Source organism: Alternaria ethzedia, assembly GCF_023757985.1.
Source record: "Alternaria ethzedia strain BMP 0044 chromosome Unknown scaffold_40, whole genome shotgun sequence".
NCBI classification, from domain to species: domain Eukaryota; kingdom Fungi; phylum Ascomycota; class Dothideomycetes; order Pleosporales; family Pleosporaceae; genus Alternaria; species Alternaria ethzedia.
In genome coordinates this window covers 237,707-264,614 of record NW_026056233.1, presented here as the reverse complement: position 1 = coordinate 264,614, position 26,908 = coordinate 237,707, and the positions used below count along the sequence as shown (strand labels likewise).

At 53.1% G+C, this 26,908-nt stretch overlaps 6 protein-coding genes across 6 annotated transcripts; 3 read left to right on the top strand and 3 right to left on the bottom strand.

Moving 5' to 3' along the window:
* Positions 1-315: 315 nt before the first annotated feature.
* Positions 316-5,302, bottom strand: J4E87_009933 (uncharacterized protein; the record flags this gene model as incomplete). Its single annotated transcript, XM_049381507.1, is given in 6 exon segments — positions 316-382; positions 400-1,413; positions 1,561-1,877; positions 1,925-3,800; positions 3,847-4,330; positions 4,426-5,302. The coding sequence occupies 6 exon segments, from the start codon at positions 5,300-5,302 to the stop codon at positions 316-318; spliced, it is 4,635 nt and encodes a 1,544-aa protein (XP_049228835.1).
* Positions 5,303-8,764: 3,462 nt separating this feature from the next.
* On the bottom strand, positions 8,765-9,389 carry J4E87_009932 (uncharacterized protein; the record flags this gene model as incomplete). Its single annotated transcript, XM_049381506.1, has 2 exons — positions 8,765-8,898; positions 8,954-9,389. The coding sequence occupies 2 exons, from the start codon at positions 9,387-9,389 to the stop codon at positions 8,765-8,767; spliced, it is 570 nt and encodes a 189-aa protein (XP_049228834.1).
* Positions 9,390-9,871: 482 nt separating this feature from the next.
* On the top strand, positions 9,872-13,843 carry J4E87_009931 (uncharacterized protein; the record flags this gene model as incomplete). The annotated part of the gene is made up of 1 exon (XM_049381505.1): positions 9,872-13,843. One exon carries the CDS (start codon positions 9,872-9,874, stop codon positions 13,841-13,843), a length of 3,972 nt encoding a protein of 1,323 aa, XP_049228833.1.
* Positions 13,844-15,088: 1,245 nt separating this feature from the next.
* Positions 15,089-17,060, top strand: J4E87_009930 (uncharacterized protein; the record flags this gene model as incomplete). The annotated part of the gene is made up of 3 exons (XM_049381504.1): positions 15,089-15,199; positions 15,266-16,893; positions 16,952-17,060. 3 exons carry the CDS (start codon positions 15,089-15,091, stop codon positions 17,058-17,060), a joined length of 1,848 nt encoding a protein of 615 aa, XP_049228832.1.
* Positions 17,061-20,131: 3,071 nt separating this feature from the next.
* Positions 20,132-21,474, bottom strand: J4E87_009929 (uncharacterized protein; the record flags this gene model as incomplete). The annotated part of the gene is made up of 5 exons (XM_049381503.1): positions 20,132-20,663; positions 20,713-20,894; positions 20,943-21,192; positions 21,239-21,362; positions 21,471-21,474. 5 exons carry the CDS (start codon positions 21,472-21,474, stop codon positions 20,132-20,134), a joined length of 1,092 nt encoding a protein of 363 aa, XP_049228831.1.
* A 1,607-nt stretch (positions 21,475-23,081) lies between these two features.
* Positions 23,082-24,421, top strand: J4E87_009928 (uncharacterized protein; the record flags this gene model as incomplete). The annotated part of the gene is made up of 6 exons (XM_049381502.1): positions 23,082-23,105; positions 23,360-23,546; positions 23,602-23,742; positions 23,800-23,917; positions 23,981-24,049; positions 24,106-24,421. 6 exons carry the CDS (start codon positions 23,082-23,084, stop codon positions 24,419-24,421), a joined length of 855 nt encoding a protein of 284 aa, XP_049228830.1.
* Positions 24,422-26,908: the final 2,487 nt, after the last annotated feature.

Sequence of the window (26,908 nt, the reverse complement as noted above, 5' to 3'; positions counted from 1 at the left end):
AGGAAAGTCTAATGTAACAAGTTGCGAAGAGATGGACTGGCGCTAGCCCCCGTGTTGACGCGCTCAGTGGGCGCTGACGTGACTGTTGGTGCCTCCCGCATCACTGTATCCATGGGTGTTGCCGGTCTGCCAGGTGCAGGGCTTCCGTGGTGGAGCACAGGGTATTGTGCTACTGGAGGAGGAGCAGTGAATGGGCTTTCACGCGACGCAGGATGTGCGTGAGGATGGGTTGGAGAATAGGGCATTGTCCGTGGTGATTGCATAGCCCCGTTGACCATCATCGCGCCGTTGTTGTGGTGTAACTGGGGAGGTCCACTAATGGGAGGTCCAGAGTACGGTGGCCGAAGCCCTGCCGCTGCTATCGCCGAGTGCATCGGTGCACCTGAAAAGGCTGCATACCCATTCGGCTGAGGCGGGTATGGCGCGTGGAATGCAGGAATATGGCCAACAGGTGGAGCTTGTAGTGGTGGTGGCCCGTAACCGTTTCCGTTGGGCATGTGGTGTGGGGGATGCCCAGGCCCTGGAGGAACACCGCTATGCCATGAGGGCAACGGCGGAGGCTGACCTGGTATCGGTCCGCCTTGTAGCGCCCAACCTCCTGCCAAAGCTGGTGGTGGTGGTGGATATGGTGGAATTTGAGTCGCGGGCAGTGGATACGTTTGTGGTGGCTCTTTGAAGATCGAAACTGATCTCGCTCGCTCTTCCTCCTCATCATCTTTGCCATTTTGTTTCTTCCAATGACACTTCTGGCACATGTATGAAGCTGAAGGAGCCGCGTCCACATCAGTGTTGAGCCTCAAGGTTTTGTGCGCTGGTGAAGCAACAGCTGGCGCATCGGTCATTGGCTGATCGCCTTGGCCATTGCCGTTGACGATCTGGCCTTCCTCGACGACGGGCTTCTTCTCGATGTGGCCGTTCATATCTGCAGTACCGTCACGGTCGATTGGTCCGTCTACTATACGAGGCGCTTGCGTTGCTACCGTTTCCTCGTCAAGTTTCCACCATCGTGGGCTAGATTCGATCTTGCAGCGCACGCATTCACGCTCAGGCTTGGGCGCCGCTGGCTCGCTTGACTCTTCCTTGACTGATATACCAGCGTTGGACTGTCGACCTCGGGCTGACGTGGGTGTGGGCGCTGCGACTGCAGATGCTCGACGGTTGGCCGGCGCAGGCACGATTTGGGGTACGATGCGTGTCGATTGGTCCACCAAATTGGCTTTGCGCGCGGTACCGGTCAGGGTGAGGTCAGCCTGCTTGAACTCCCGCGCGAACAGCTGAAGCGCAATCAGGTCTGTTCCATCTACGGGTTCATTCATTGGGTGGACAACAGTCTTGGGAGCGTGGTCTTTACACCAGATCGCGGCGATCAGAGTACCCGTCTCTCCGTTCATAGTCACCGTAGGTACAGCATCTCTGCGAGAGACCTTGACTGGGGTCATGTCGAATCCGAATGTATATCCGTTGCTGTGCGCGCAGCCAACATGGAAAGTCGCGTGGCACTGCAGGCACGATGTGCATGCGCCGTCGGTTGTCTTGCAAAGCTTACAGACTGCGTCGTACCGAAGTGTTGGTGCTCCTATTCCCTCCACCATGTCGAGACGTGTCGCGCTGCTGAACTTGATTTCAGGATGCCATATTGCACAATACACATGCACCCAGTTGTTGTCAGCGGTGCGCTTGAGCGGTTCACGGGGTACAAGCGGTCGACCCTTCTCTTGTTGCCGAAGGCGATACTCGTCCTTGGCTTTGTCAATAAGCTCCTTCTCTAGGCGCTCCCTTTCGCGATCACGATCCGTCCTCTTCTTGTGCGTAATCTTCGGTTGTTCATAGAACTCTTGCTCGCTCTCCTGCTGTGGGCAGAGAACGCACTCGTACGTCTTTTAATGGTCAGCATGGTATCCGAAATGGCGAAACTGCAACTTACATATGACACGCTCTCTTTCTTGTCGTTCTTGCATGGATCGCAATACCACTTGTTTGCCTGTCGCGTATCTTCGACACCGTAACAAGGTTTGTGAACAGTCAACCGACAGGCTGCGCATTCTAGACGCGTACCTTCCGACGACCGACATACAGCGCAGGGCAAAGGCTTCAGTTTTGGAGGCGCAGGAACTGGTGGTGGAGTTGGGGCTTTGGGCGCCGGGGCAGCCTTCTCTTTTTCTTTCTTCTTCAAGACAGGCTCGTTGACAGGAGTTGTTGTTCCACTGTCTCCGTTGGTAATGGCGGCAGTTTTCTGCTTCTTCTTCGGTGGCTCTGCAATCGGTTGGGCGATAGCAGCCGGCATCTCGACGTACTCCGGAGTGGGGTTCTTGGAGCTGGGGTCCGACTGCGCGGCGTAGACCTCACGCAGGAGCTCCTCGTCAATGCGACGCTTCCACGCCTTACCTCCACCCTGCGCGACCTTCTTTGCGATCTCGTCTACATTTTCCCAAGTCACTGCATACTTGCGCCATAAATTCGCGCAGCGCAGGCAGAGGGCGATGAGGAATCCGGTTTTGTCCTTGGAACGACCATCGGGGGGTATCATCTGACCAGGTGTCACGCCAGGCGCGCGTCTCCATTGGCGAGAGTGGCGAACTGTGCAGAACTTGCACTGGAAAAGCCGCTTGCGCTGAATGGCCTTTGCGCTGTCGAAAGCCGAGTCGTCTGCGGCATCCGCTACGTCGTCAACAAGCCGGGATTGTGCGTCAGGCTCAACCTTCTTGCTGCGGCCCTTGCGGCTGCTGTAAGAGCCCCAGATCTCTCTTCCTTTGGGTGTCTTCTTCCACATGTAGTAATAGCGCACGGCATCCCCGTAGAACATGGTCTTGCTGGTGTGCTGGCGAACGAGCCTGATCTCAGAACCATATTTTGCCACACCTTCGTTCCACTTCTTCTCTTCTTCCTTGGTCAGCTCTGGTTCTTTCAACTCTTTCCGCTTGTCGATCTTCTTGACATGCTTCAAGGCTACATCCGCGTCGTACTGATATTTGGTGAAGAGCGTCAAGCACCGATCCAAGAAGTTCGTGTTGTACGGTTCCACTCCAACATGCGACTTGGCCAAGGCCCTTGCCCGATCCATGTAGGCTTTTACTTGATCTTCTGTGACGTTGGGAGCGTTGTCTTCTCCTCGAGTGGAGTGTACTCCTAGTGGAGGCATCTTGAACATCAATTCCGCGGTACACTTGGAGTCCTTGTTCGGCAGATCTTCACCACGACGAACATAACCAGGCGGCTCGTCCATTACCCACTTGGGGCGCTTAGCCTTCTCCGCCTTGTCTGCTTCAATCGCCGCTACCGTCTCTTTCGATAGCTTGCCCTCCTTCTTGTTACCCGCAGCCTTGACGTAGCGTTTCTTAATCTCCGCAGGTTTGACAAGTTCCACAGGGTGTCCATGCCAGACATTGACGTTTGCTTGGTGTCGAGGTCCCAGGCGAGAACTTGCGCGAGGGTAAATGGCCCGATCGTCGTACTGCAGTGCGTCCTCTACCCGGCAGTGTATTCCAAGATATCGCATAGGCCACATCTTAGCCAAAGCAATCTCGGCCTGTGTTGCAGGATGTGTGTCGACTTGGGAATCGGGGTCCGGTGTGTCTGCATTGGTATCGCCGCTTGCTTCCTCCTCTTCCTCATCTATAACTTCTTCCTCTTCGGCATCTTCGTGAGTGGTACCCAGGCGGGCCTCCAACTTCTTCTCTTGCGCTCTGCTACATGGGCCACAAGCCCAAGCAAATCCACGAGATGGTTTTTTGAGTAATGGTGGGCGCACGCAGTTCATGTGATAGGTGTTGTGACACACTGCGCACTCAACGGAGTCATTCCTAATCAGGTTAGCTCCGTCACGTTGATGGGTAAATGGAGACTTACGCTGCGCAATATCCAACACAACGCTTGCAGCTCTTGACAGCGCTTGTGAGTTCCTTTACTCGACTCGTCTCGAGACAGATGTACTTCCACCGCTCGTCCAGGGCTTTCTTGACCTTGTCGGGTACGTTGATAACCGATGAGACGGGAATGACATCGTACCAGCGATGAATGAAGCGGTCAAAAACTTGGTTGAACCAGAAGCTGTCTTTGGTTTTGCGATACTCGTCAAGATCGCCGATCTCGCTCCGATGCAAGATTTGGCATTTTCCCCGTAAAGACGCCAGAGGGCATAGATCAGAGTGCATGGTCGCGTAGACCAGACGAGTGTCATTGTTGTAGCGCTGGACATCTCGTGGGCGATAGAACCAATTGACTCGCATGGACTCTATCCGCTTCTTGGGGTCGTTGTCGACGTGGATAAATTCCATAACCCGGCAGAGGTAGTAAGGCTCGCCGGGCGGCTCGCACACGAGGTACACCTGATCTGCACATCCAATTAGAAAACGGAAATCAAGCCGCAAGACGTGGCTGGCGTAACGGAGCGACCGTCAGCTGCAGCCAAAGCAAATCAAAACTTACCGTTGACTGAAAGAATTTGGCCATCGTCGGCTTCCAAGTGACCGTCTTTGAGGAAAGCACCCGTGTTTTCGAACGTCATCATGTTGGTCTCTCGCGCGCTGTTGGCGGCTACCATGGCGCTGGCATGGCTTCCGCGCTTCGCCCCTGCTTGGCTTGGCGCAGCGGCACTCGCGTGACTACCATTTGCGCCGTTCGCAGCAGCATTTTTGCGTCGTTTGGTTGCGGGCTGCGGTTGTGGTGTGCTTGATTGAGTCGATGCAGCTGTTGCTGATGTGCCGGAAATATGAGGATTCGGCGCGGTCTCTTTAGTGTTGGTTCCGGAATTACCCCACGATGCATTGCCTTGTGCAGAGGCGGAACCTTTCTTCCCACCCACATTGGCAGAGTGGCCGTTCTCGGGAGCCACAGAATTACGCGACGGCGGATCAGATGCGTTGCCATTTGTGGCTGCAGCTCCCATTTCGAAGTCCATTTCGGTGTCCTCAGCATAATTAGGTCGCGACCTGCCAGGACGGCCGCGCGATCGCGTACCGTATGACGATAGCGCCTCACCGTTTTGATCTGGCTCCTTTGACGATGCTTTGGACTGATTTGAAGCGACGTTGGCCGCCTCGGGCGATGGTTGCACGTCGTCCATGGCAGAAGACGCGTCGTTGGGGTTTTGTGCAGGCTCCCGTACTTCCAAAGAAGCAGCAGGTGTCGAATTTCTGGTAGAAGCCTTGCTAGTTGATTTTGAAGGCGCTACTTCTAATGCAGCGCTGGGTTGATGCTGTTGATTGCTTTGCGCGTCATCTTCGTTGCGCGGTGATGGTGCATTGGACTGGTCCCCAGCCGTCGAAGACGGAGCCTCGCCTTCGCCGTTCTTCGTGTCCGCCATGCCGATTACTGCAGAAGAAGGCAGAATCAATGAAAAGGCCGAGGCAAAGGACGGCGAAGAACCCTTTCAAGGCAGGCGCGGGCTGTCGCCAGGGTTGTCGCTAGAAAGAAGCCCGTCAAGTGCGGATATCAACGCAGCATGAGAAGGCCCATCAGCGCATACACGCGAACTTGTGAAGTAGCAAGTCAAAGGTGAGTATTTTCGGGGTTCAAGACGGCTGGCTTGATGGGGCCGATGGCGAAACCGGGAGATGTTTCGTGGTTAGACGAAAGAAAGCGTGGTGTGGGGAAGAATTAGTGAAGAAGGGAGCAGTGGTTGAAGGAATTCGAAGATGGCGGACTCGCTGTAGTATGGGTCTAACGGTGCCAAGCTAGGCCCAAGGCTACGTCCGTGGGACCTAGGTTCTTTCTTACGCATATCTCATCTTTCTCATCGGTGCTGCTAACCACTGCACCCTGACAGCAGCGCCCGCGCCTGCCCACGCCGTACAGGTGCGTCGTTCGGCAAACGATGGGGGCGCTGATGGGTCCTTTGTCACGATATGTTCTTTTGATGGGTTTTGCACGTTCATGTTCACACGGCTTCATCCTTCAACGATCTCCACCACCCCTGTCTGACATACACCGGCAACGCACCCATCATGCGGCGACTATCTCTGTAATGTGCAGTTGCTCCGTCAGTCTCAGTCATGTCCACATGTATAGGCCAGCGGACAGGCTGCGTCGTTCGAGTCACTACTCGGTTTCATCATATTGAGGCATTATATCCATCACATCTCATCGATTGCGTGCGCCTCGACATTTCGCCAGGCCTACTGATCTGGTATCGGGTGCTGTGATGATGGCGTGGGCGCGGCGACGAAGGTTGGAAGGAGGCGATGTATGGTACAGTCCATCGTCTAACTCGATTTAGCGCCGACAAGGGTCGACTGGTCTTAACGAGACCTCGTCGTTTGGCAGAGATCCGTGGATGGAAAGGCTTGATGCCGAATCTTCCACAGCACACATTGCGTCACCCAAGCTGGCAGAGTCAGGACATGCGCCTCATTGCCCGCGCATGTGTCCGGAAACGCAGAGCGCCTGGATCGTTTATTGTTATTCCTTTCTGCGGCCCTGCCACACTAGGCCCAGTCGCGTCTGACTCTCTTACACATCCACCTGTTCCGGCCAAATCAGCCTGGTTCAGACGGCCCGATCGTCTCCATCGTCGACTTCCATCTGGTGGTGAAGCTCCAGCGCCGCCCATGGTCGTGTCGCACATGTGCCTGCAACCCGTGCGGTTCGCGGCATTGCTAGGTCCGCAGACAAGGGACGCTAGCAGACGCATTCAGTCATATCGTGTCGGCTGCCTTGTTGCCCCCCTTCGAAACACCCAGACACCCAGCCGCACCCTAGCAACCCTCGTCGGCCTCAGATTGCCCGCTTCTCATTCGCTGTTACCGGCATTCGCTAACGTGATCGTTGGCGCACATCAGCTCGCGCACTTGCAGCAACAATGTGGCCCACGCACCGTCTCATGGGCTTTGATGGGATTTTCGCAGAAGACGACACCGATGTCAAAACACGGCTTGTCAAAGCAGACGTCTCGTTGACAGTGACTTGCGTGTGCGACCCGGCGCACTCCCCAGGCTTGCAACCGACCCTAACCAAAGTGGCCTATCCGGTTCTGCGCGGAACGCGCCAGTCCCTCCTTCGCTGGGCCTCACTCGAACTTGGGAGCCGTTTCGAACGTGTTGGTGACTAAACTCCGCCAAGTGACCGAGGACTCAGCTTGCGATATCTCACAACACTCTTGCGCCAAGACAGACGTGGAGTGATTGTCGAAATGCGCCTTGCAGATCAACCTGTCTATGGGCAGCAGAGGCGGGGCCGGATTCGACACTGCTCTGGTCCTACAGGCAGGTCGCGGCTTAAAGACCTCATTGACTTGATCTCTGAAGTTGCGACAAAACTATCTTGTGCCCACGCCTTCCCGTGTTAACGAATAGGCGATAACAGCGGAGAGTCTTCTTCGTCATCGCTCGCGCTCGCATATCGATGCAGAGTCCTGTAGTCACAAGACCTTGAGTGATCTCAGAGCTCCACAGCGTTATCTTATAATTGCGTTATCGGGGCTTTTCACGATCGCCTTCACCACCAGCACTCAGTGGTGCACATCATTTTCCGTCAAGGACCTGCCCGCTCACAACATATCGCTTCCAACCCCTCCTCCACCGCGTCTGGTTTACAGAGACGTTTCATGCCTCAGCAAAGTACCTCGTGAGAGTTTTGAACCCAGCATGGTTCAGCATGGCGGTTGGGGATGTGTTAGCATTGTCTCATCTTGAAGGGGCGGTCTTTAAGTTCTTTTTGCTATCAACTGGATTCAAAGCCTCGCGATTCCGTCCCGCCATGAGAACTACGAGAACTACGTTGTCTGGTACACGGCGATAGACAGGCTCGGGCAAGTCGGTACACGCATTGCGAGTTGCGCGGTCATGTACACTGCAGAAGGGCACTGGCCGCAATCAACCGGTGGCTGAAAGATGTTCAAGGCACATTCAACACTCAAAACGCTATTCGTGAAATGCGCTGAATCACCAGGACGTCACTTTGCGACAGTAGAGCGCCGCAAGGTGGTTATCGGCGACGCCTACCTAGACTCGCCCTCTAGTTTGGTGCATGCGGGAACGACAGGCGCTTGCAGATCGGTCGAAGAGCCATAACCGTGCCGGAACCTATCTGTTTTCTGTCCATCAACGGCGCGCAAAGCCCCTTTTCATGCCCATTGATCGAGCAAGGTTTTCAGCGACAACAATCAAACTTTCGGTCCGAGGGCAGATATAACCACTTACACAGCCGTGTCCGCACCGTGATGCTTGCCAATACTGCCTCAACCATGGGGAGCTGGGAATGTGCTGGCACCGTTCGTGATCGCAACAAACAACGCTCGGCTCCAGTACCGATAAACTGCCTCTTTTTGCGAAAGGCGCAGAGATCGCCATTTCCTGTTCCGGCTGGATATGTTCACGATGGATTACCCTGATTTCTTCAAGGTGTGCGGGCACTTGTCATGGTCGGGGTGGGGCCTTGATGACATCTGCCTGCCGAGGTCAAGCCGCTGACCTGCATGGAAAACGCACGAGCCAGCGCCAACATTAGCTGCGCTAGCATCCCCAGTGCGGATCCCCCTCCTCAGCGACTGCAACTCGGAACGATAGCTCACGCATTTCAGAATACCCATGCGACAGTAGGTCATGTACATTCCTTAGAACGGCAGTATGATTGAATTGTTCTGCACGTTGTCTGCATCTTGCCGCCAAACAGATCGTATCACCATAGGCTGCTGTCTTTCGTGCACGAGAAGTTCAACATCCAACTATGATATAGCCATTTTCCGTTTGTCTTTTCCCTCACCAACTCCCACCTCATTTCCCACCAAACGATCAACTCCTAGCAAGTTCCAAATTGTAGATGAAGAAGTTTACAAGGCGAAGATGGCCAAAAGACCGGCGAGACCGGCACCAGCGATACGAGCTGAAGCCTTGTCGGCGGCACCAGTGGAGGCGGCACCAGCTCCGGAGCCAGATTCGGTTCCAGAGGCAGAGGCAGAGTCTCCTGGGTTATCGTTAGTACAAGAATGAGCAGAATCTACTGCCGATGACAATCATACCTGAGGTAGCCGTAGGGTTGGCAGAGCCGGTAGCAGAGGCAGAGGCACCTGCAGCAGCAGAACCAGAAGCAGAGCCGGAAGCAACAGCGCCACCAGCAGCGCCAGGGGCGAAAGCGGTTTGGCTGCTGGGGAAAAGGCTGTTGATGCAACTGTCGACGCACTTGGCGTAGGCAATGGAGTCGGAGGTAGAGCCATCGCCCTGGTCGCACTTGGCAGCACATTCGTTGGTTGCGATAGCCTGGGAGGCGTTGGGGCGAGCGTTGCCCAAGCACGCAGCCTGGCAGTTCACATCGCCGGCGTCGCAGTCCATGGCACAGCTGATAGCGGGAGAGAGACCGCTAGGAATGGCGGCAGCCGCTGGGGCGCTGGTAACAGACGCATCCTGGGGAAGGGCGAAGGCGCCAATGGCGAAGAGGAGAACAGCGGAGTACTTCATCTTGAATTTGGTTTGGGTTTGGGTATTACTCGAAGGTTGCAAATAGCGGTTCGATTGTGAGGATTAATACAAGTATGCTGAAGATGCGGTAAGCGAGCGTGGGAAGTACGAGTACTTGAAGGCTGAATCAGAATAAAGAACGAACGTTGGCGCACACACTGAGAATCCGGGGCAGGCCATCTCGCTTTTTATTGCACTGTTACACTACTAGTCAGTACATAGGGGTTTGGCGAGTAGTGGCTCCGTTGTGCTTATATTGGGTTTCGACTATGCCTCGTGTGGTAAGCCTTGTCGGGCCGGCGGCGTCATATCGAGGCACGTCGGCTGGAACCTTACCAGTGGTAGCCTGGACTCCAGGGCTGCAGGGGTCCACCACACCTGCCCCATCCATCTGCGCCAAAACGCGCTAGAAAACGACGCGTCGCGACATTTACCTCACCACGCCACTAATAAAGTGCCGCCGCCTCTCATACACCAGCGCAATGGACGACAGTGATGAGTATGGCGATGAATTTGACGACACAGAGTTTCTCGATGCCGCAACGCAGGCCGAGAAAGAGAACACGCCTGCCTTCCCGCCCTCACCAAGGCCAGCCAAGCGGCGAAAGATCAGCAACGTAAATGAGCAAGCGGAGTCTGTTCCGCGCAAGGCACAACGAGGACGTCGCCGAGGCCCATTCGTATTGTCTGATGAGGATGAAGACGCATTTGATGAATCCGATCAGACGTTGTCTGAGAAAGGCAGCAAGAGTGTCTCACCTGCAAAGAGCGTGCCTGCGAGTCGCAAGAAGAGAGCGCAGTCGAAGCAAAGCTATGATGAAGATGCATCGCCCGTCAAAGAGACTGCTGCGGATAAACGGAAAGAACGCATTCACGTATCCACCATCAACCTCGAGATGCCAGACACGTTCTATACACAGCCACCTCCAACAGACTCCCCACCATGGAAGCCGCGAGGAGCAATATGGACGAAGCCTGCTACCACGATTGGCGTTCATAAGCCATCAGCACCTGCGAAACAGAATGGGTTGGACGCTACGAGGAATGTGTCTTTGTCGGGTAGACAGTCAACATCATCTAGGCGCGCACCGCAAGCGCCACCTTCGCCAGTTCCTTCAGACTCATTCGGGGATGTCGACATCGACATTGACGAGTCACCAAGATTACCAGTTCGGGCTGCGACGGCAACGGCAACAGGTGCCTATGACTTCACCCAAGACCTAGCAGATCTCCCATCTGACGCCTTTGCCTCCTCATGTTCCTCGCCACAGAAGCAGGACGATGTACAAGTTACGTCAGCCAGAAAGCGTGTGGTCGCACCTCTCACTGGCCTACGGCAAACTACCTTGTTCGGTCGTGCGGGTGTTGATAGTACAATTGCCCCATCCCAAGTAAACAAGCGTTACAATTTTGTCGTCGACCAGAAGGCAGAGCCACCCACTCACCACAAGCTGGATCCAGAAGCAATCAAGACTTGGGTGTATCCAACAAACCTGGGCACTATCAGAGACTACCAATTCAACATCGTCCAGAGAGGTCTCTTTCACAACCTGCTCGTCGCTCTTCCGACTGGTCTTGGTAAAACATTCATTGCAGCTACGATCATACTGAACTGGTTTCGATGGACGACGGAAGCACAGATAGTTTTTGTCGCTCCAACCAAGCCGCTCGTGGCACAGCAGGTAGAAGCCTGCTTCCATATCGCAGGTATTCCGCGCTCGTACACCACAATGCTTACCGGAGGCGTGTCGACAGGCTTACGCGCAGAAGAGTGGAAAGAGAAAAGAGTCTTCTTCATGACGCCTCAGACACTCCTAAACGACTTGAAGTCTGGATACGCAGATCCCAAGAAGATTGTACTGTTGGTTGTTGATGAAGCTCATCGTGCGACCGGCGCTTATGCTTATGTCGAGGTCGTCAGCTTCCTCCGCCGATTTAATACGAGTTTCCGAGTACTGGCCTTAACGGCTACACCTGGTGCTGATGTTGAGTCGGTTCAGAAAGTCATCGACGGTCTGGATATTTCCAAAGTAGAGATTCGAACGGAGAACTCTATGGATATCTGCAGCTATGTTCATCAGCGCAAGATCGACAAGAAAGTCTTCCAAAATACAGACGAGATGGAGATGTGTATGGAGCTATACAGCCAAGCACTACAACCCTTGGTGAACACAATAGCCGGTCTCAACGCTTATTGGAGCAAGAACCCCCGCGACTTGACGCCTTTCGGGTGCCAACAAGCCAAGAAGAAGTGGTTCCAAGAGGTCGGTCGAAACGCCAACCGTGGCCTTCAAAGCACGGTTCACACCATCTTTGCTATCCTCGCATCTATCTCCCACGGAATGGACCTACTGAAGTACCATGGCATGGGACCCTTCTACATCAAAATGAAGGAGTTTCAGGATGAAGCTGCCAAAACAAAGTCCAAGTACAAGAAGCAGATCCTCGATAGTGACGCTTGGAAGAAACTGATGGTGCGTCTCCATGGGTGGATCAACGACGACAACTTTGTTGGGCATCCAAAGTTGGAGTATCTGCAGCAGGTTATTCTGGATCACTTTGTTAACGCAGGTGATGGCCGAAACGTCGATGGCGCGCCTCCTTCGCAGACGAGAATCATGGTATTCGCCCACTTTCGTGACAGCGCCGAAGAGATCGCGCGCATCCTGAAAAGACACCAGCCGATGATCCGCCCACGCATCTTCGTCGGACAAGCGCACGGCAAGAATTCGGAAGGCATGTCGCAGAAGGACCAGTTGGAGGCTATCGAGAAATTCAAGAATGGCGAATTCAACACGTTGATTGCCACCTCGATTGGTGAAGAAGGTCTCGACATTGGCGAGGTCGATCTCATCATCTGTTACGATTCGAAAGCATCGCCGATTCGCATGTTGCAGCGCATGGGCCGTACAGGTCGAAAACGCCAGGGACGAATTGTGATGCTTCAAATGGAAGGCAAGGAAGAAAATGACGCGAACAAGGCAAACGACAGCTACCTCAAGATGCAAGAGCTTATTGCAGATGGAGGGCACTTCAATTTCCACGACGACGTATCTCGCAGGATTCTACCACCAGATGTCAAGCCAGTCGTTGACCGACGCGCGGTAGAAATCCCCGCCGAAAACTCTCAGAAAGACTGGCTCCCAGAGCCGAAAAAGGGAAGGCGGACAAAGAAGCCTCCCAAGAAATTCCACATGCCAGACGATGTCATCACTGGCTTCGTCACTGCAGGCCGTATGGGCGAGGAGATTGTACCAAAGGGTCGAGGGAAGAAAGCCGCTATGCCAGTATATCCCAGCGAGACAGCCTTTGAGATGCCACCACTCGAGCCGGTCCTCTTGGACGACTCAGCGATGCAGGATCTCGAGAGGCGATACCAGACAGTCTTCGACGATGATGACGCTCCTATGGTTGGGGGATTGGACCTGAGCAAATTTCCCGAGCGACAGCGCACCCTGCCTTACCAAACCCGACGAGTCGGGCCAGGTCGTGTCACACGTGCTTTTGCCGGTACAATGCAGCGCATGCACGATATGGACACTGACCGCCTGGAGAAGTTCCAGCGCGATCTGCACTATTCTGATTGCGAATCAGATGCAGACGATGGTTTCGTTGTGTCACATACAGAGGTTGCGCCAGTCATCGCAGAAGACATGTGGGAAGACGATGAACCCGCTTCACCGGTCCTTCCGACGACCAAAGCAAAAGCAAAGCCTGGCCCGAAACCCAAAGCAAAGGCACCGGCGAAACCCAAGGAGAAGGCGCCACCAAAAGAGAAAGCGGCACCGAAACCAAAAGGAAAGCCAGTGCCGAAATCCAAAGAGATGGCGCCTCCGAAGACCCCTAAAACACCAGCACCTCGTGGTCGAGCGCGGAAAGACAAACTAGCTGTGGAAACGCCGACTTACGACACCGACGCATTGGATGAAACACCGATAACAAAAACACCTAACTGGCGCGTGTCCAACCTCGCTATGGAAGGCAATGAGTCGTCTCCACCACCGACAGATCCCCGTTTCCGCCTACCATCCCAAGCCGACACAATTGGCTCGGACGACACGTTGGGTGCGGATGAACCGGAGGACCCTCTTGCATGGCAGAATGACTCGGAGCTGGCTAGCTTCATCATTGAAGGGGAGGAGGAAGAGGTAGTGCCTACATCCAGCTTACCCAGTATTGATATCTTTGGTGTTGGGGCGGGGACGCAAGCAGTCGTCAAAGCTGCCACCAAACCAAAGCGGACACCCAGACGCGAGAAGCTCTTTACCAGCGACATCACGGACGACGATGCAGTTGTCAGCAGTGATAGTGACGATGATGCACCGCTCGTCAAGAAGGGTGCGAGCAGGAAGGACGCTGTCGTTCTTGATTCTGATTCAGAAGTGGAGGAAGACGCGCCTGTCGTTCAAAGGAAAAGAGGCAGACGGATTATAGACGACGACTCGGATGAGTAATAGATGAGGCATCGAATCGATCTTACGACCGTATATATTTAGATAATACAATGCATGTTCATTCAAACTGTTTCCAATACTCTGGCTCGAAGCCGTCCATTTGTTGAGTGTACGGTTCTCCAGCCTTCACCCAACCCTTGATGCCACCACCAAGTGTCAAAGATGTGATCTGATCATCGCCCTTGTCCGCAATATAGTCTGCAAACCAGCCAGAACACCTGGGGCCTCTTCCATTCGATGCGCCTACGATGTGTCAGCGTGCTAGTAGGATCTTCTTGTTCGTGTTCCCAAATGACGATACCATGTGGCACGCATCTCACGCCACCAACACACGATCATCTCCTTCATGTCGCATCAAGAACGTCATTTTCATGAGGTGAAGAACTAACCACAATAGAACGCAACGCGTTTGACTCCCGCCCTTTTGCATAAGTCGTACAATACCCCGCGGTTCATGTAGAAAGAGTGGGCGGGAAGGTTTAGGCTACCTCTAATAGTTCCGCCCTCATAATCGGTGCGTCGCACATCGACAATGAGCAAGCCTGGAGACGAGAGATGTGACAGGGCCTCTTCGCGTGAAAGCGTCGGTGCGGTGCAACGTGGGGCAGGAAAGGCATCTGTCCAACTCCCCGTCGCTTTGGTGGGTTCAGCCATGTCGAAGATTTAGCGGCCGTTATCAGGAAACTATTCTTAGGATATGCGCTCGCTGCAGTTGTTTTGGATATCTAACGCGCAAGTGGATTTGCAGAGCCGCACGAAAGAGTGGTCCGTTGAGCCTCCCGCTAGCGCGTCACGTCAGGGTCCAATTGGCATGTCACCGCCGCCACAGCCTTTGGTACTGGCCACATTGCTACAACCGTGGCCCGATGGACGACTGATTACAATTCCCTGGAATGCCGCGGGTCTAATCTAGTACAATCTACTTGCCCCTTCCACGGTTCACTCTTTTGGCCTCTTGTGAATTCGGCATAGGCTTTGTCTTTCATTTATCTTAGATTGCCTTGAGTCGGAACTTCCTACTACGTCCAGGGTCTGATTCCGACTTGCGCCAACGCGGTTTCAATAATCTACACGCTGGCCTCTTTGCCTACCCCACACGTACACTCGGCATTTAATTTACCGGAGAGACTCATATACCGAGGATACGAGTAGTTGTAAGTCTCCAACTCCTCCATCCGTGGGAGGCGCTGTCGCCGACGTTTACTGACTGGAGGACTCAAGTAGCCACACCATACCATCATCACGATGCGCTCCGCCGCGCAGGTGTTCTACCTAGCCGTCTTCTCGCTGCTGGGTAGCTCACACGCTGCGAGCCATGCTACCAAGTCGAGTAGTCCTCCGTCAGACGTCTGCGATGTAAGCAACAAGTCGAAAGCTCCACCAGCCCAACCTGGAGACTCAGATACTAAGACCGCTTTTCAGATATCGCCTGGTGCGATAGTTTCCGACGCTTGCGTAAGCTACAACACGCTCGAACAGCTCAACGAAGCCATACACCCATACCTCCAGTCCATCACGCAAAACACCGACTTCTTTTCGCATTACCGATTGAACCTGTACAGCAAGAAATGTCCGTTCTGGGACGACGAGAATGGCATGTGCGGGAACATCGCATGCGCGGTTAATACACTGGACAACGAGGAAGACATACCGCTCGTCTGGCGCGCAAAAGAACTCGGCAAGCTGGAGGGACCTACAGCACAACATCCGGGGAGGAAGCAACAACGGGAAGAGAGGAAACGGCCGCTACACGGCAGCCTAGGCGAAAACGTCGACGAGAGCTGTGTGGTCGAGTACGACGACGAATGCGACGAGCGCGACTACTGCGTACCGGACGACGAATCGGCGACTGCAAAGGGCGACTACGTGTCGCTTGTAGACAACCCAGAGCGCTTCACCGGATATTCGGGTGTCGGAGCTCAGCAGGTGTGGGAGGCTATATACCGGGAGAACTGCTTCAGTAAGCCTCCCAAGAATGCACCCTCCACTGGCAGTTCGTCACCACCTGGAGGATCGTCTTTTGGCGGGTTTGGAAACCAACAACAACTGCACGCCGCAAATCAGTTCCGCAACGTCATGCAGGAACAGGGCAAGAAGCAAAAGGTCCAGTCTGCGATTGCTCACGGTTCTCCTGTAGATAGCCTCGACCCTGTCGAATTCGACGATACCTGCCTGGAGAAGCGCGTCTTCCACCGCGTCATCTCTGGCATGCACGCGTCCATCTCCACGCACCTCTGCTACGACTATCTCAACCAGACAACAGGAGAGTGGGGACCCAACCTGGCCTGCTACGAGCAACGCCTACACAACTACCCCGAGCGCATCTCCAATGTCTACTTCAACTACGCCCTCGTCATGCGGGCTGTAGGCAAGATCAGGCAGCACATTTCCGACTACTCCTTCTGCTCCGAAGACCCCGAACAAGATCTCCGTACCAAGAACTCGGTCCTGCGCCTCGCATCCGCCCTCCCCTCAGGTCCTGAGATCTTCGACGAGACGGTCATGTTCCAAGACCCCGACACAATGGTATTGAAGGAGGATTTCCGCAACCGATTCAGGAATGTTAGTCGCATCATGGATTGCGTGGGATGCGATAAGTGTCGGCTCTGGGGTAAACTACAAACGAACGGCTACGGCACAGCTCTCAAGGTGCTCTTCGAATTCGACGAGAACGATTCCTCAAAGGACCCGCCGCTTCGCCGCACCGAACTTGTCGCTCTCATCAACACGATGAACCGTCTTTCGAATTCACTGTCCGCCATCAAGGACTTCCGTCGCATGATCGAAGAGCGCGATGGCTTGCCTAGCGATGTCGCACCTGCGCTACCGGCGACCGACAAAGGAGTGTTGAAGACAAGACTCGCGCTCGAAGACTCTGACGAAGACAAACCAATCGACATCTTGACTGGCGGAGAAAAGATCCCAAGTTTCAAGCGAGACTGGGACGCGAGGAAGATGACCATGTGGCAGGAGGTCAAGGCCGAATTCAACCTTGTCAAAAGAACATTCTACTACGTGTTATGGCAGTGGACGCAGCTTCCTGGGCGATTGTGAGTCATTAAAACTACTCACAACTACTGCAAAAACCAAACTAACATAATCGAACAGTACCAAAATTTTCATTCTCGAAATGAGGAGAGCCTACAATTGGTGGATGGGTTTCGTGCCCGGTCCAAGGAGTTGGGAGATTCGCATCCCGAGACGAGACGAGTTGTGAGCTTGTTCTCGAATCGAGACGCGTAGATGCATGCTGGTTTTAGATCGTACATGTATTTTGATGCATAGCTTAGGCGTACTTGGGGATGATTGATTTGGCATATATGGAAGGCATTAGATGGCGTTTTCTTCATTTCGAACACGCGCAATGCTATAAACCTGGAACGTTTGAATACATCTTATCGCAACACACCCACGGTTCTCCTCATGCATTATGCGCTGACGCGACGTTCCCCAACAGCTATCCTCCGCGGCATCCATCGCGTCGTTCCACGCGCAATGACATATTCCCAACGCCGCGGTCTCAGCACCCCCACTACGTCATCTCGGCCGACCTTCGCCCTCGCCTCGCCTCCTCATTTCCAATCCACCGTCTCCAAACCTTCCATCCGCGAACATCCGGTCGTATCGCGTGAATTAAGCTCTGCTAAGCATTGAGGAGAAGCTACACGCCTGTTTTCCACATATTACCCAGTTGGGAAAGCGGAGGAGTGCGGAAGATGAAGTAGAGAGGGGAACGATGATGAGTAAAGTATACCAAAGGTATGTGTCTGTTTTCAATGGTGACTTCTCTGGGCGCGTTGCGCAAGGAATCGCCGGTCAGTGTTTGCGTTACCGTTATCGCCCTCGTCATCGTGTCTACTAATCGTTATTTACGTGTCGTTTACTGCAGACCGTGCCGCGTCCAGACTACTAAGCTTTTAGTTAAGCTACACGCCTATCATCCACGATTACCCAGAGCGGTAATTGGTAATCTAACAGGAAGAGAGGGGGTGCGAGAGGGGGTTCGAGCTGTCCCACAGGCGGGGGTTCTGTGAGGGGTTTGCGTCGTCTTGACTCTTGGGTACTCTGTTTTTTCTGTGGTACTCTGAAATAATTTTGTGGTTTGGGGAAAGGTACCCGATGGATATTTGTGCCAAGGTGAGGAGAAGGCATACGCCTATTTTCTACAGTTGATGCTCGAGTTACTCAACGGGGTAAGGAAGGATGCGAAAGCGGTGTTTGCGTATGTCATGGGAGTGCGGCTCCCGGAGTTGTGCTGCTCGTCATACCTACGGGGTTTGGGTTTTGTTGCGTGTTGGTGATGATGGTTGAGGGGGGCTTTTCGCCTTCGGCTTACTACTTGCGGATGGGATGTTGAGGAACGCTTGGAAGTTTCGAGACGAGCGATAGCGCTGCTTTCGATGGTTACTGATTTGGGTATCTGATGGAGTGGAGATTAGGCGGATGGCGCGAGGGAAACATGTACTGCTGTTCATCACCGAGCTTTTACTGAGTAGCTTGGACCTGATCGCCTTCCTTTCAGTTTGGTACAACATCCATCAACTTGAAAATATGACGTGGTGGATGCTGTATCAAACTGAAAGACGAACCGATAAGTTCAAATTCAAATATCACGTTTTGATTTACTTCATGGGACACGCAGGTCGTGAGCCGAGAGACGCCTGACAAGGACTGCGACGAAATCTTGTAGGCGTTGGAATATGGTTAGAGAGAACACTGCCTCTGATTCCTAGCTCTACTTTCTCACAATAATTCGATTCGAAATCTGTTCATCAGATGACTGCAAGCTTACAATGGATGTGTTCGTTTCTGCGTTCACCCAAAACGTAACATGTACTACCCAAACCATCAACCCACCGCTCCTTCCAGAACTCGCCCTAACCTGACCCGACTGGCAGTTCTTTTCTAGAAATAGTAGTCTGCATTAGGTCTTCAGAAATCTGCAAGATAAAGCGAAGGAATGCGCCTGTTTTCGACAGTTACCTGACTGGGACAAAACACCAGATGTTTGGGTACGAAGGAACACGCTTGTCAAGTGCTGGTTGCTTTTCTGCACGCCTAGTAGATTTGTACCGAGATCTGAACACATGCAAGATGAAGCGAAGGAATACGCCTACTTTCCATGATTGCCTGTCTGGGTAGGCCAAGTGACACACCGATGTTTGGTGTTGCTTTTTAGTGTTTGAGACGTTGGTACGCTTGCGGAGGCGTGTTTAGTTTGGGGGAATTTGAAGCAGGGTGCCGATGGCGATACATTGGTAGTACAGAGACGCGATGCGAGGTTTGCGACGCTGAAGCTCGTTGCGAGAAGGAAGAGTCGCGGATGGATTGGTGTAGAAGTAGAAGTTATGTGTCCCTCAACGCTGCGTGTTTTACCATCGTGCCTGGATGCGACTACTCAGAGTGCAAACAATTTGACAAGTACATACGCACGAAAAGACACACGGCGATCAACAGAACATGAGCGATCACACGTGACTTCTCTTTTTACAGCCTCACCAACGGAAAAATATGAGGCTCTCATACGCCTGCTTTCAACACCTACCCAACACCGTAAACGCACCCACTTCCTAAGGAACGACCAAGCTACACCAAGTCTGACAAGCCAAACGCCTACTTTCCACGCCTACCTTTTCCAGTAATTTCTCTTCGTTGGCAAAAAAAGACGACATCGACGTGTCGTTGGCGCGTCATCGAGAGAGGAGAAAAGTTTGCTTATTCCCGCGTAACCTTCCCTTCCGCGGGTACGAGTCGGTGAGCCACGGGCAAGCAGAACAAGCAAACCAATTTTTCTCCATTGGCATTACCAAGCCTCCGCATCTACAATCTACGGTTTCCTTGAATGGGTAACTTTGAGGAGGCCAAGCTTTGAAGCCTGCAATCGATGGTTACTGTTTACAGGAATATCGGCGAGGATGAAGCTGTTTCACCGTTATTGCCGTATCGAGTGCTGCGATCAATGCGCGAGTTTAGTGGATGGTGATGGGAAAGTGTTATTTCCGACGTATTGCCGAAGATTGTGGGTGAGGCGTGAGAAGGTTTTAATATAACCGTTTGGCGCCTGCTTTCGATGCCTACTCTATGCGGTAGGTGAGGAAGGTTCGATGCAGGGACAAGAGGTAGTATACGAGAAAGGTTGCGTGGTTGCTTTTGAGGATTGGTGGGTATACCCGCCTAGTTTTGATCCACCGACCGGGTGGACGTTCGACGGGTATATACAGCCGAGCGCAAGTATTAACAACTACGAATGCCAGATAACCACCAGCCTAAGATTACAGCAGATCCTATTTACAAGTAGATATAGCACAGAGGGCTACCACCAAGGGTGTTGAGCACATCGCGAATCTTCACAGTCTTTCCGTTGACTCCCAAGACCAAGGGCTCGTCGATGGTGGCGTTGCGGGTTGGAGGCTTGTTCGACAAGGTCAAAGTACCGGTCACCTCGTTCGCCTCACGTGGGTGAAGCGTCTGCCAAATCCAGTAGATGCGGTCAAGCATAGCGTGGTGGAGCCAAAAGACGGGGTCGTTCACAGAGGAGTAGAGATCAGTTCCGTCGCCGCCCATGGTGTAGTGGCCTGATGTGTGCAGACCGAGGAAGCCGTCTGGGTAGCGACCTTGGATTTCGACCCAGAAGTCGCGATGCGTCTGAGAAGCTCTTCCAATGGTTACATTCAGTAAGTTCGCCGTAGTGAACCACTTCTTGGGAATGTAAGGACTGATGTCTCGGCGCAGGCAATGAGGATTGTAGTCGTTGGGGTCGATGCCCAGATCGGGGAAGCCTTGCATACCAGGAGAAATCGGACCAATGTTCGCCACCGTGCTGTGCTTTGTTAGCTTTCCGTAAGGATTGGGTTATGCGACGGTCTCACTTCTTGAAAGGGCCGCTCTTGACACATCCGCCTCCTTTTCCAGAGGGGATGGAGATTGTTCGGGCACCGGCAAGACTGCCGTTGTGCGCGAAGAACTCGCCATCGCCACCCAAACTGGTGTCACTTCCGTCGAAGACAGGGGACTTGTATATATTGTCGGTATGTGCGAACCAGTTCCAGTACTAGAGAAGTTAGACATGTAAGAGTCACTCGAAGTGTCTGGTACTGACCGGTTGATAGCCCTTGTAGCCACATTCGTTTCGGAGGGCTTGCTCGTAGGACCAGACAAAGTAGCGGTGCCAAGTGAGGAAGAGACCATTGCCATGAATACCAAGGGTCTGGTTCACGTGGATGGCGACATAGTCGTCAAAGCGCGTCTTCGCTGCTGAAGCCCACGATTTGTCGGACTTGGCTGGCAAAGTTCGCAGACATTGGACAGCTTTGATGTACGCTTTCCGATCTGATTTGCTCAGGTGATCCCTTGTCGAGGTTAGCCAGCACCAATTCATGCGCGTGGTAAGCTTACCAGTCCCTCCGGATGGTTGTCTTCGCCAAAGAACAACCTTTAGGGGCCCTTTTTGAAACACTCTCATTTTGTTCAAGCGTTTCGTATGCACTCTGCTGCAGTTGGGCGAGAGCCTCGAGAGGGTCTATTGCAGGGTCTATATCGATGACTGGAGTTGAGGGCGAGTCAAAGGGGACCGCAGCCACAAGGCTTACAGCCAACAGCTGCACGGCGGTTACAGCTTGTAACAGACGCATGGTGATGGTGATGGGATCGCTATGTGCAAGGTCTGGCGATTTAAGGAAGTAAGATCTGAATCCAAATCGACGGTTATATCCAATGCGAATGCAACCCTTGTTCATGCAAGGCCTTCGCCGCAAGCGTACTTCCGATTTCCAAGGACCTATATTAGAAGAAGCGGCTCTGCAGCGAGTCCAGATGAATAAATCGATCAACGCGGCTTAGAGTATAGGCGCGCCTAATGAAAGCCTGCATCCTCTCCGTACTTTAGCCCAAGAGTGTCCTGCTATGGGGCCATAGCTTGTACTGGAAACGCGGTGCAGACTAGCCTACGGCCTCCTTAGGTACGTCTTTGACCTCGGAGTAGCGACTGAACGGCCGGTAGCGCTCGTCGTGGGATATTACCATGCGGAATTTTATGCTGCCAAGATTATACCATGTCAGGGCGATGGTAGTGCATGCTTCCAGAGCACGGCACTGTGTGTGGTCGCCCATTGTTCGGTTGGGGTGGCGAGTAAACGGCTGTCACGACGGGGACCGTTTTGGGTAGTGATAACTTCGCGCGATGCGATGCGAAAGGATCATCTGTCGACCGTTTAGCTGAGTGATCTAAAGGCTCCTGAAGCAAACTTGGCACTGCTAAGATCTGGGATCTTTAGGATTGTGTTGGATCGAAATGACATACGCATACAAAGGCGAAAGGTTGGCTGTCGACCAATGGGACGCCGTCCCACACCATGCGACTATATCTGAGTGCGGCATGAGATCGTCAAAGGGTCGCGTAGGAGTGGCGCCTTCCTGCGGTGAATGCGAGACGGGACGGAGACGGGAAAGAGCCCTTGACAGTGGTAAACGATCCCTAGTACCTGCCGCCCCACGAACAACCGGCTCACTCCCATGACTGCGCCGCTTTATACCAGAAGCCTTTAGACCCAGAGACATTTTCATATCCCACGCAATGTCACCAAACAAGCCCATTGGCGATCAAGTAACGAATCGCAAAGGCTTCCAGCTCTGCCTTTGCCTATTCAGACTAAACTGATCCTTCTCGTATTGCCACCCCCAAGAACCAACATGTCGGCTTGTTTACCACTGAAGCGAGCTCGGGTTTCGTTGCAAGTTGGGACCATTCATGCGCGCAGCGGACCATTAGCCACCCGTCGACCCGTCGAACCGTTGCGCTGGGCTGGCTCGTCTGCGATGGAATCCTACCTTTCGGCCCGATTACTTAGTGCGCGAACGCATCTGGGACCGGTGCATGCTGAAAGTAGATGCAGGTGCGGGCTGCATGCAGGCGATGCCGTCTCTTTGCCATGCAATATGGGCAATATACACTCGTTTCAAGAAAAAGCAAAGCGCAGGAAGGATTCTCCAAGAAATTGACACACAAGGATGCCACATCTCACGGTAAGCAGGCTGACGAACCAACAAACGAGGCCATGTCACCTTCTAGAACACTGCTACCGTGCTTTCAAGTCGTTGCAGAGAGCTCCGTATCCTACTGGGCATGAAATGTAGGAAGGGGGCATGTAACACAACATATCCTTGGTTTCGACAGGATGCATGACACTTATGTCTCCTCCCTACGACTCCATTTTGCTAGACCCTCATCTTTGCCGTCACTATGGCACCAAAGAATACCGACCCGGTGCGTGCAGCAGAGAGTAATCTAGGATATCTCCTCGGCGTTACCGCGACTTTCCATGTCATCGCACTGACCTTTGTTGGGATGCGCATGTACGCCCGCTTCGTCGTCGTGAAGGCGTTTGGCAAAGATGATGCCCTCATACTAGCGGCAGCGGTGAGAAACTAACGTGAATCAAGTTTGAGTGCTTCTCTAACTGCGTGGATTAGACTTGTGTTTTTCTTGGTGGAATGGTGACCTACATACTAGCTGGCCAGCATGGCTTAGGTCGTCACACCGACACTCTCGAGAAGTCAGATCACCAAGAGTACCTGAAGTTGACCTTCATACAAGCTCTTGTCTCCAGCATTGGAGGTATGGCCTTCCTCAAGTTGTCCGTCGGGTTCTCACTCCTTCGCTTGGGCGTTCCCACGTTATACAACAGGATACTCTGGTCGCTTATCGGTAAGTCCATGGTGCTTTGAAAAGCGAATTCATTACGTCTACTAAGCATTCTCAGCATTCGTCTGTCTCTACACACTGGTATCTTGGAGTGAATGGGCTGCCGTGTGCAAACCCATCGCCGGTTTCTGGAATAAGGACCTCAAGCCAACCTGCGTGCCTGTGAAAATCCACAAGGGCTTTGCGCTGATGAATACAAGTATACATGTCCTCCGCCACTCTTACTGTACTTGGTGGCTGACTAGATCGTACGCAGGCTGCAACATGTTTACGGATATCTGCTTTGCAACCATCCCTATTCCCATCATTATGGGGTTGCAGATGAAGCAGAAGACTCGCATGTACCTCATCTTTGTTCTGAGCTTGGGATACACGTAAGTTTCCCGGCATCGGGAAGGGAGGCTTGAGTTGAGGCACAAAAGCTAACCCAAGTCAAGAGCGGTGGCCATGGGCATCGTCAAGGCCGTTGTCCAGAATACAAAGAGAGGTGACCCCGATCAGTCATTGTAGGTCTCTATGTCTATACTTGAACCAGTATGGACGTTTGCTAACAGTATGCCAGCACGAACGACATCCAATTCTGGGGCTTCCTCCAGGTGAACGTCGGTATCATAGCCGCATGTGCGCCATCGCTCAAGCCCCTCGTCGGTGGCATTCTTCGCCTCCCCTCGACACAGTATTCCAACAGCCGAAGTAACTTCGCCTCGGGATCGAACGGCCAGTCCAACAAAAGTAGATTGCAAAGCAGGATACGCGTTAGCACTCGGATTGAGAGCAAAGGGTGGATAAGGACAGATAGCGATATCGAGCTGGATGAACGAGAGTCCTTTGGCAGCCAGGCGCACATAACGAGCAACAAGGATGGAGTTCGTCAATGATAGACCCTTTTTATAGCCGATATTCATCTTTGCACCTTATATAAGGGAAAACCTGAACAGATCTGCAGCCTACATTAACATAGGAATCTGCAAAGTAGGCGTCCTAATGTCGACGTAGGCTCTAGACCTGTTTAATTCTTTCCTAGGTTGACGTGTTTGAATAATACGAATGCCTTGGGGCTACTTCTCCTCTACGCGACCTTGGGAAAAGACCAGTGTCTTCGTTCCTCACATTCATTTGCGGAATTGAAGGTTGTGAAGATGCCTGTGTCGAAGCAGACAGCAATCACACAGCACGATACGACTGTGCAAGTAAGCAGCTTTTCCAGTGGTCGCGCATTTAAGAAGGCAAGAAATCTGTCCCAAAGTATGCAATGCGCTGCCTGTGGACGTCAGATGTGTAATGAGTGTCGTGCGCGTGGTTCATGCCAGCAGCGGGCGACCTCGGGATGACGCGGGCACTAACGGGACCCCTCGGCCCCACCCCTCACTCCGCACTCATGTTACCTATGTATGTGTCTACACAACTGGACCCTACTAACTCACAGTATCCCGTACATTCAAGAAGGAGACTACCACATCGCCGTGTAAGTCAATGATCGATAGGGATGTCATTCGTAATGCGGGATGAGTCCTCACGGCAGTATTGGGCGAGAACGAAAACTGTTTACATATGAGAAGGCATCACCAGGGAAAGCATACGACGGGTAGTGCGAGGCAAACCTATTCGTTTCATCTCGTTTACGGTATAATGATACGCCAGTTATACTCCCTTCGCAACTTTCAGGGAACAGTGCGGACTCCTCACGATTTGACCTCTACCAAGTTTGGAGCGACAAGAGACAAGCTACACGCAATCTATTTGCCGGAGTTGTACCTCGCGCCGCCCTGGCCATCGTTGTAGTAGGTCGAGCCCTGGAAGTGAATCAGCAAGAGTCCATCCGTGTTGGACAAGTTTGAAGTACGTTGGGGTTGCTGTAGTAGTACGAGCCATCGGTGTTGGAGTAGTGGTAAGAGTTGGGGTTCGAGGCGCTGGAGCCATAGTCGCGGGAGCAATAGTGGTTTCCCTACGAAAGAGTCTCAGTCAGGCGTATGGAAAATGAAGAAGTAAGATCATACCTGGCTGTTGGTACCGGAACTGGTTGTGGTGTAGCCTCCGCTGCCAGTATTGCCAGAGGAAGCCGAGCCCGAGCCGGAGGAGTTGGATGTGTTCTGGGACGACATGGCAGTTAGCTGACTGACGTGGGTATTCGGATAATTGAGTGGAAGCTGAGTGATATCAAGTTGTAGAAGAAAAGAGGAGAAGAGGAAGGGGTGTTAAATGTACGAGGAAGGCAGTGCCGTGAGGAGAACCCCCGCACTGACTTCCCGCAACGGCTTACGCTTTCCTCATTCTGATCCCACGAGCTTCGCCACGCGGAACGCGCTACTGCTTGTAACAACGTTTGACCGCTATCGCGTTGTCACGAGCTTACCAGAAAGGACGGGCCGCTACTACAATCTTGGTATAGTGACACGGCTTTCAGACTACGCGACTCATGCGACGGGACGCGTCTGATTACCTTGGGCTCAAGATCTCACTGGCGTTAGAAGGGAAGTAGAGCGTTCAAGTTGCAGTATCATTTCTTAGGTTGCTACACTCGATCTTGGAAGATCAGCTCGCAAGGAAAGCAGATACAGCCCGACCACCCAGCTTCCTTCCCTTCCTTTTCGTCTATCACATCCTTTGTATCTTCACCAGCTCCAACCTTGAATCCGTGTCATCTGCATATGACAACGTGTCGCGGTGCGCCGCTCCAACCTCTTAATGTTGTCGCGCCGGAGATGCCTGTAGAACGGCTTCAATGACAGAAAGCTCCACCAGCTCGGCAGCCGCCTGGTTTTGTTCCCTTTTCTTCTTTACTCTGTACCATGCCACGAACAGGACGAACCCTACCACAGCCGATGAACCGATCGCGGAGATGACGATGAAGATGATGATGGTGGCGGAGGTGGTTGCCTGCTGTTTCGCGACTTCTGTGACAGGCGAAGACTTGGGTTCAAAGAGACTCATGGCTGTTTGCTGTCGGTTGCTCTGAATGCTGACTTGTGGTAGTTGTATGAGGATGGCGCCGCGCCGGTTCAGACGATGTCGTATCTGGACCTTGTCGTAGCAACAGTGCCCTACTAAGCCACTCGCTCGTCCGATGTCTGAAGCGTCTGCCGTAAGTTGAAGGTCGAGACTGTTGGCCCAGGTGGTATTGGGTTCGCCCAGATGAGCGCCGGTCCGTCGAGAATGACAACGCCGCGTTGTCGAAGGCGCCTCCACCGCGCTTTGCTGTGTACGTTGGACCAACGGAGAAAGGCGATGACGAGAATGATCTGGAAGAGCAGGATGATGAGGACGCCGATGACGATCAAGAAGAGAGGCCAGTCAGGAAGATTGAGAGAGGTCAGTGGTACGTGAGTGGATGCTGGAAGTGCCGGCATGGTTGAGAAGATGGCGTG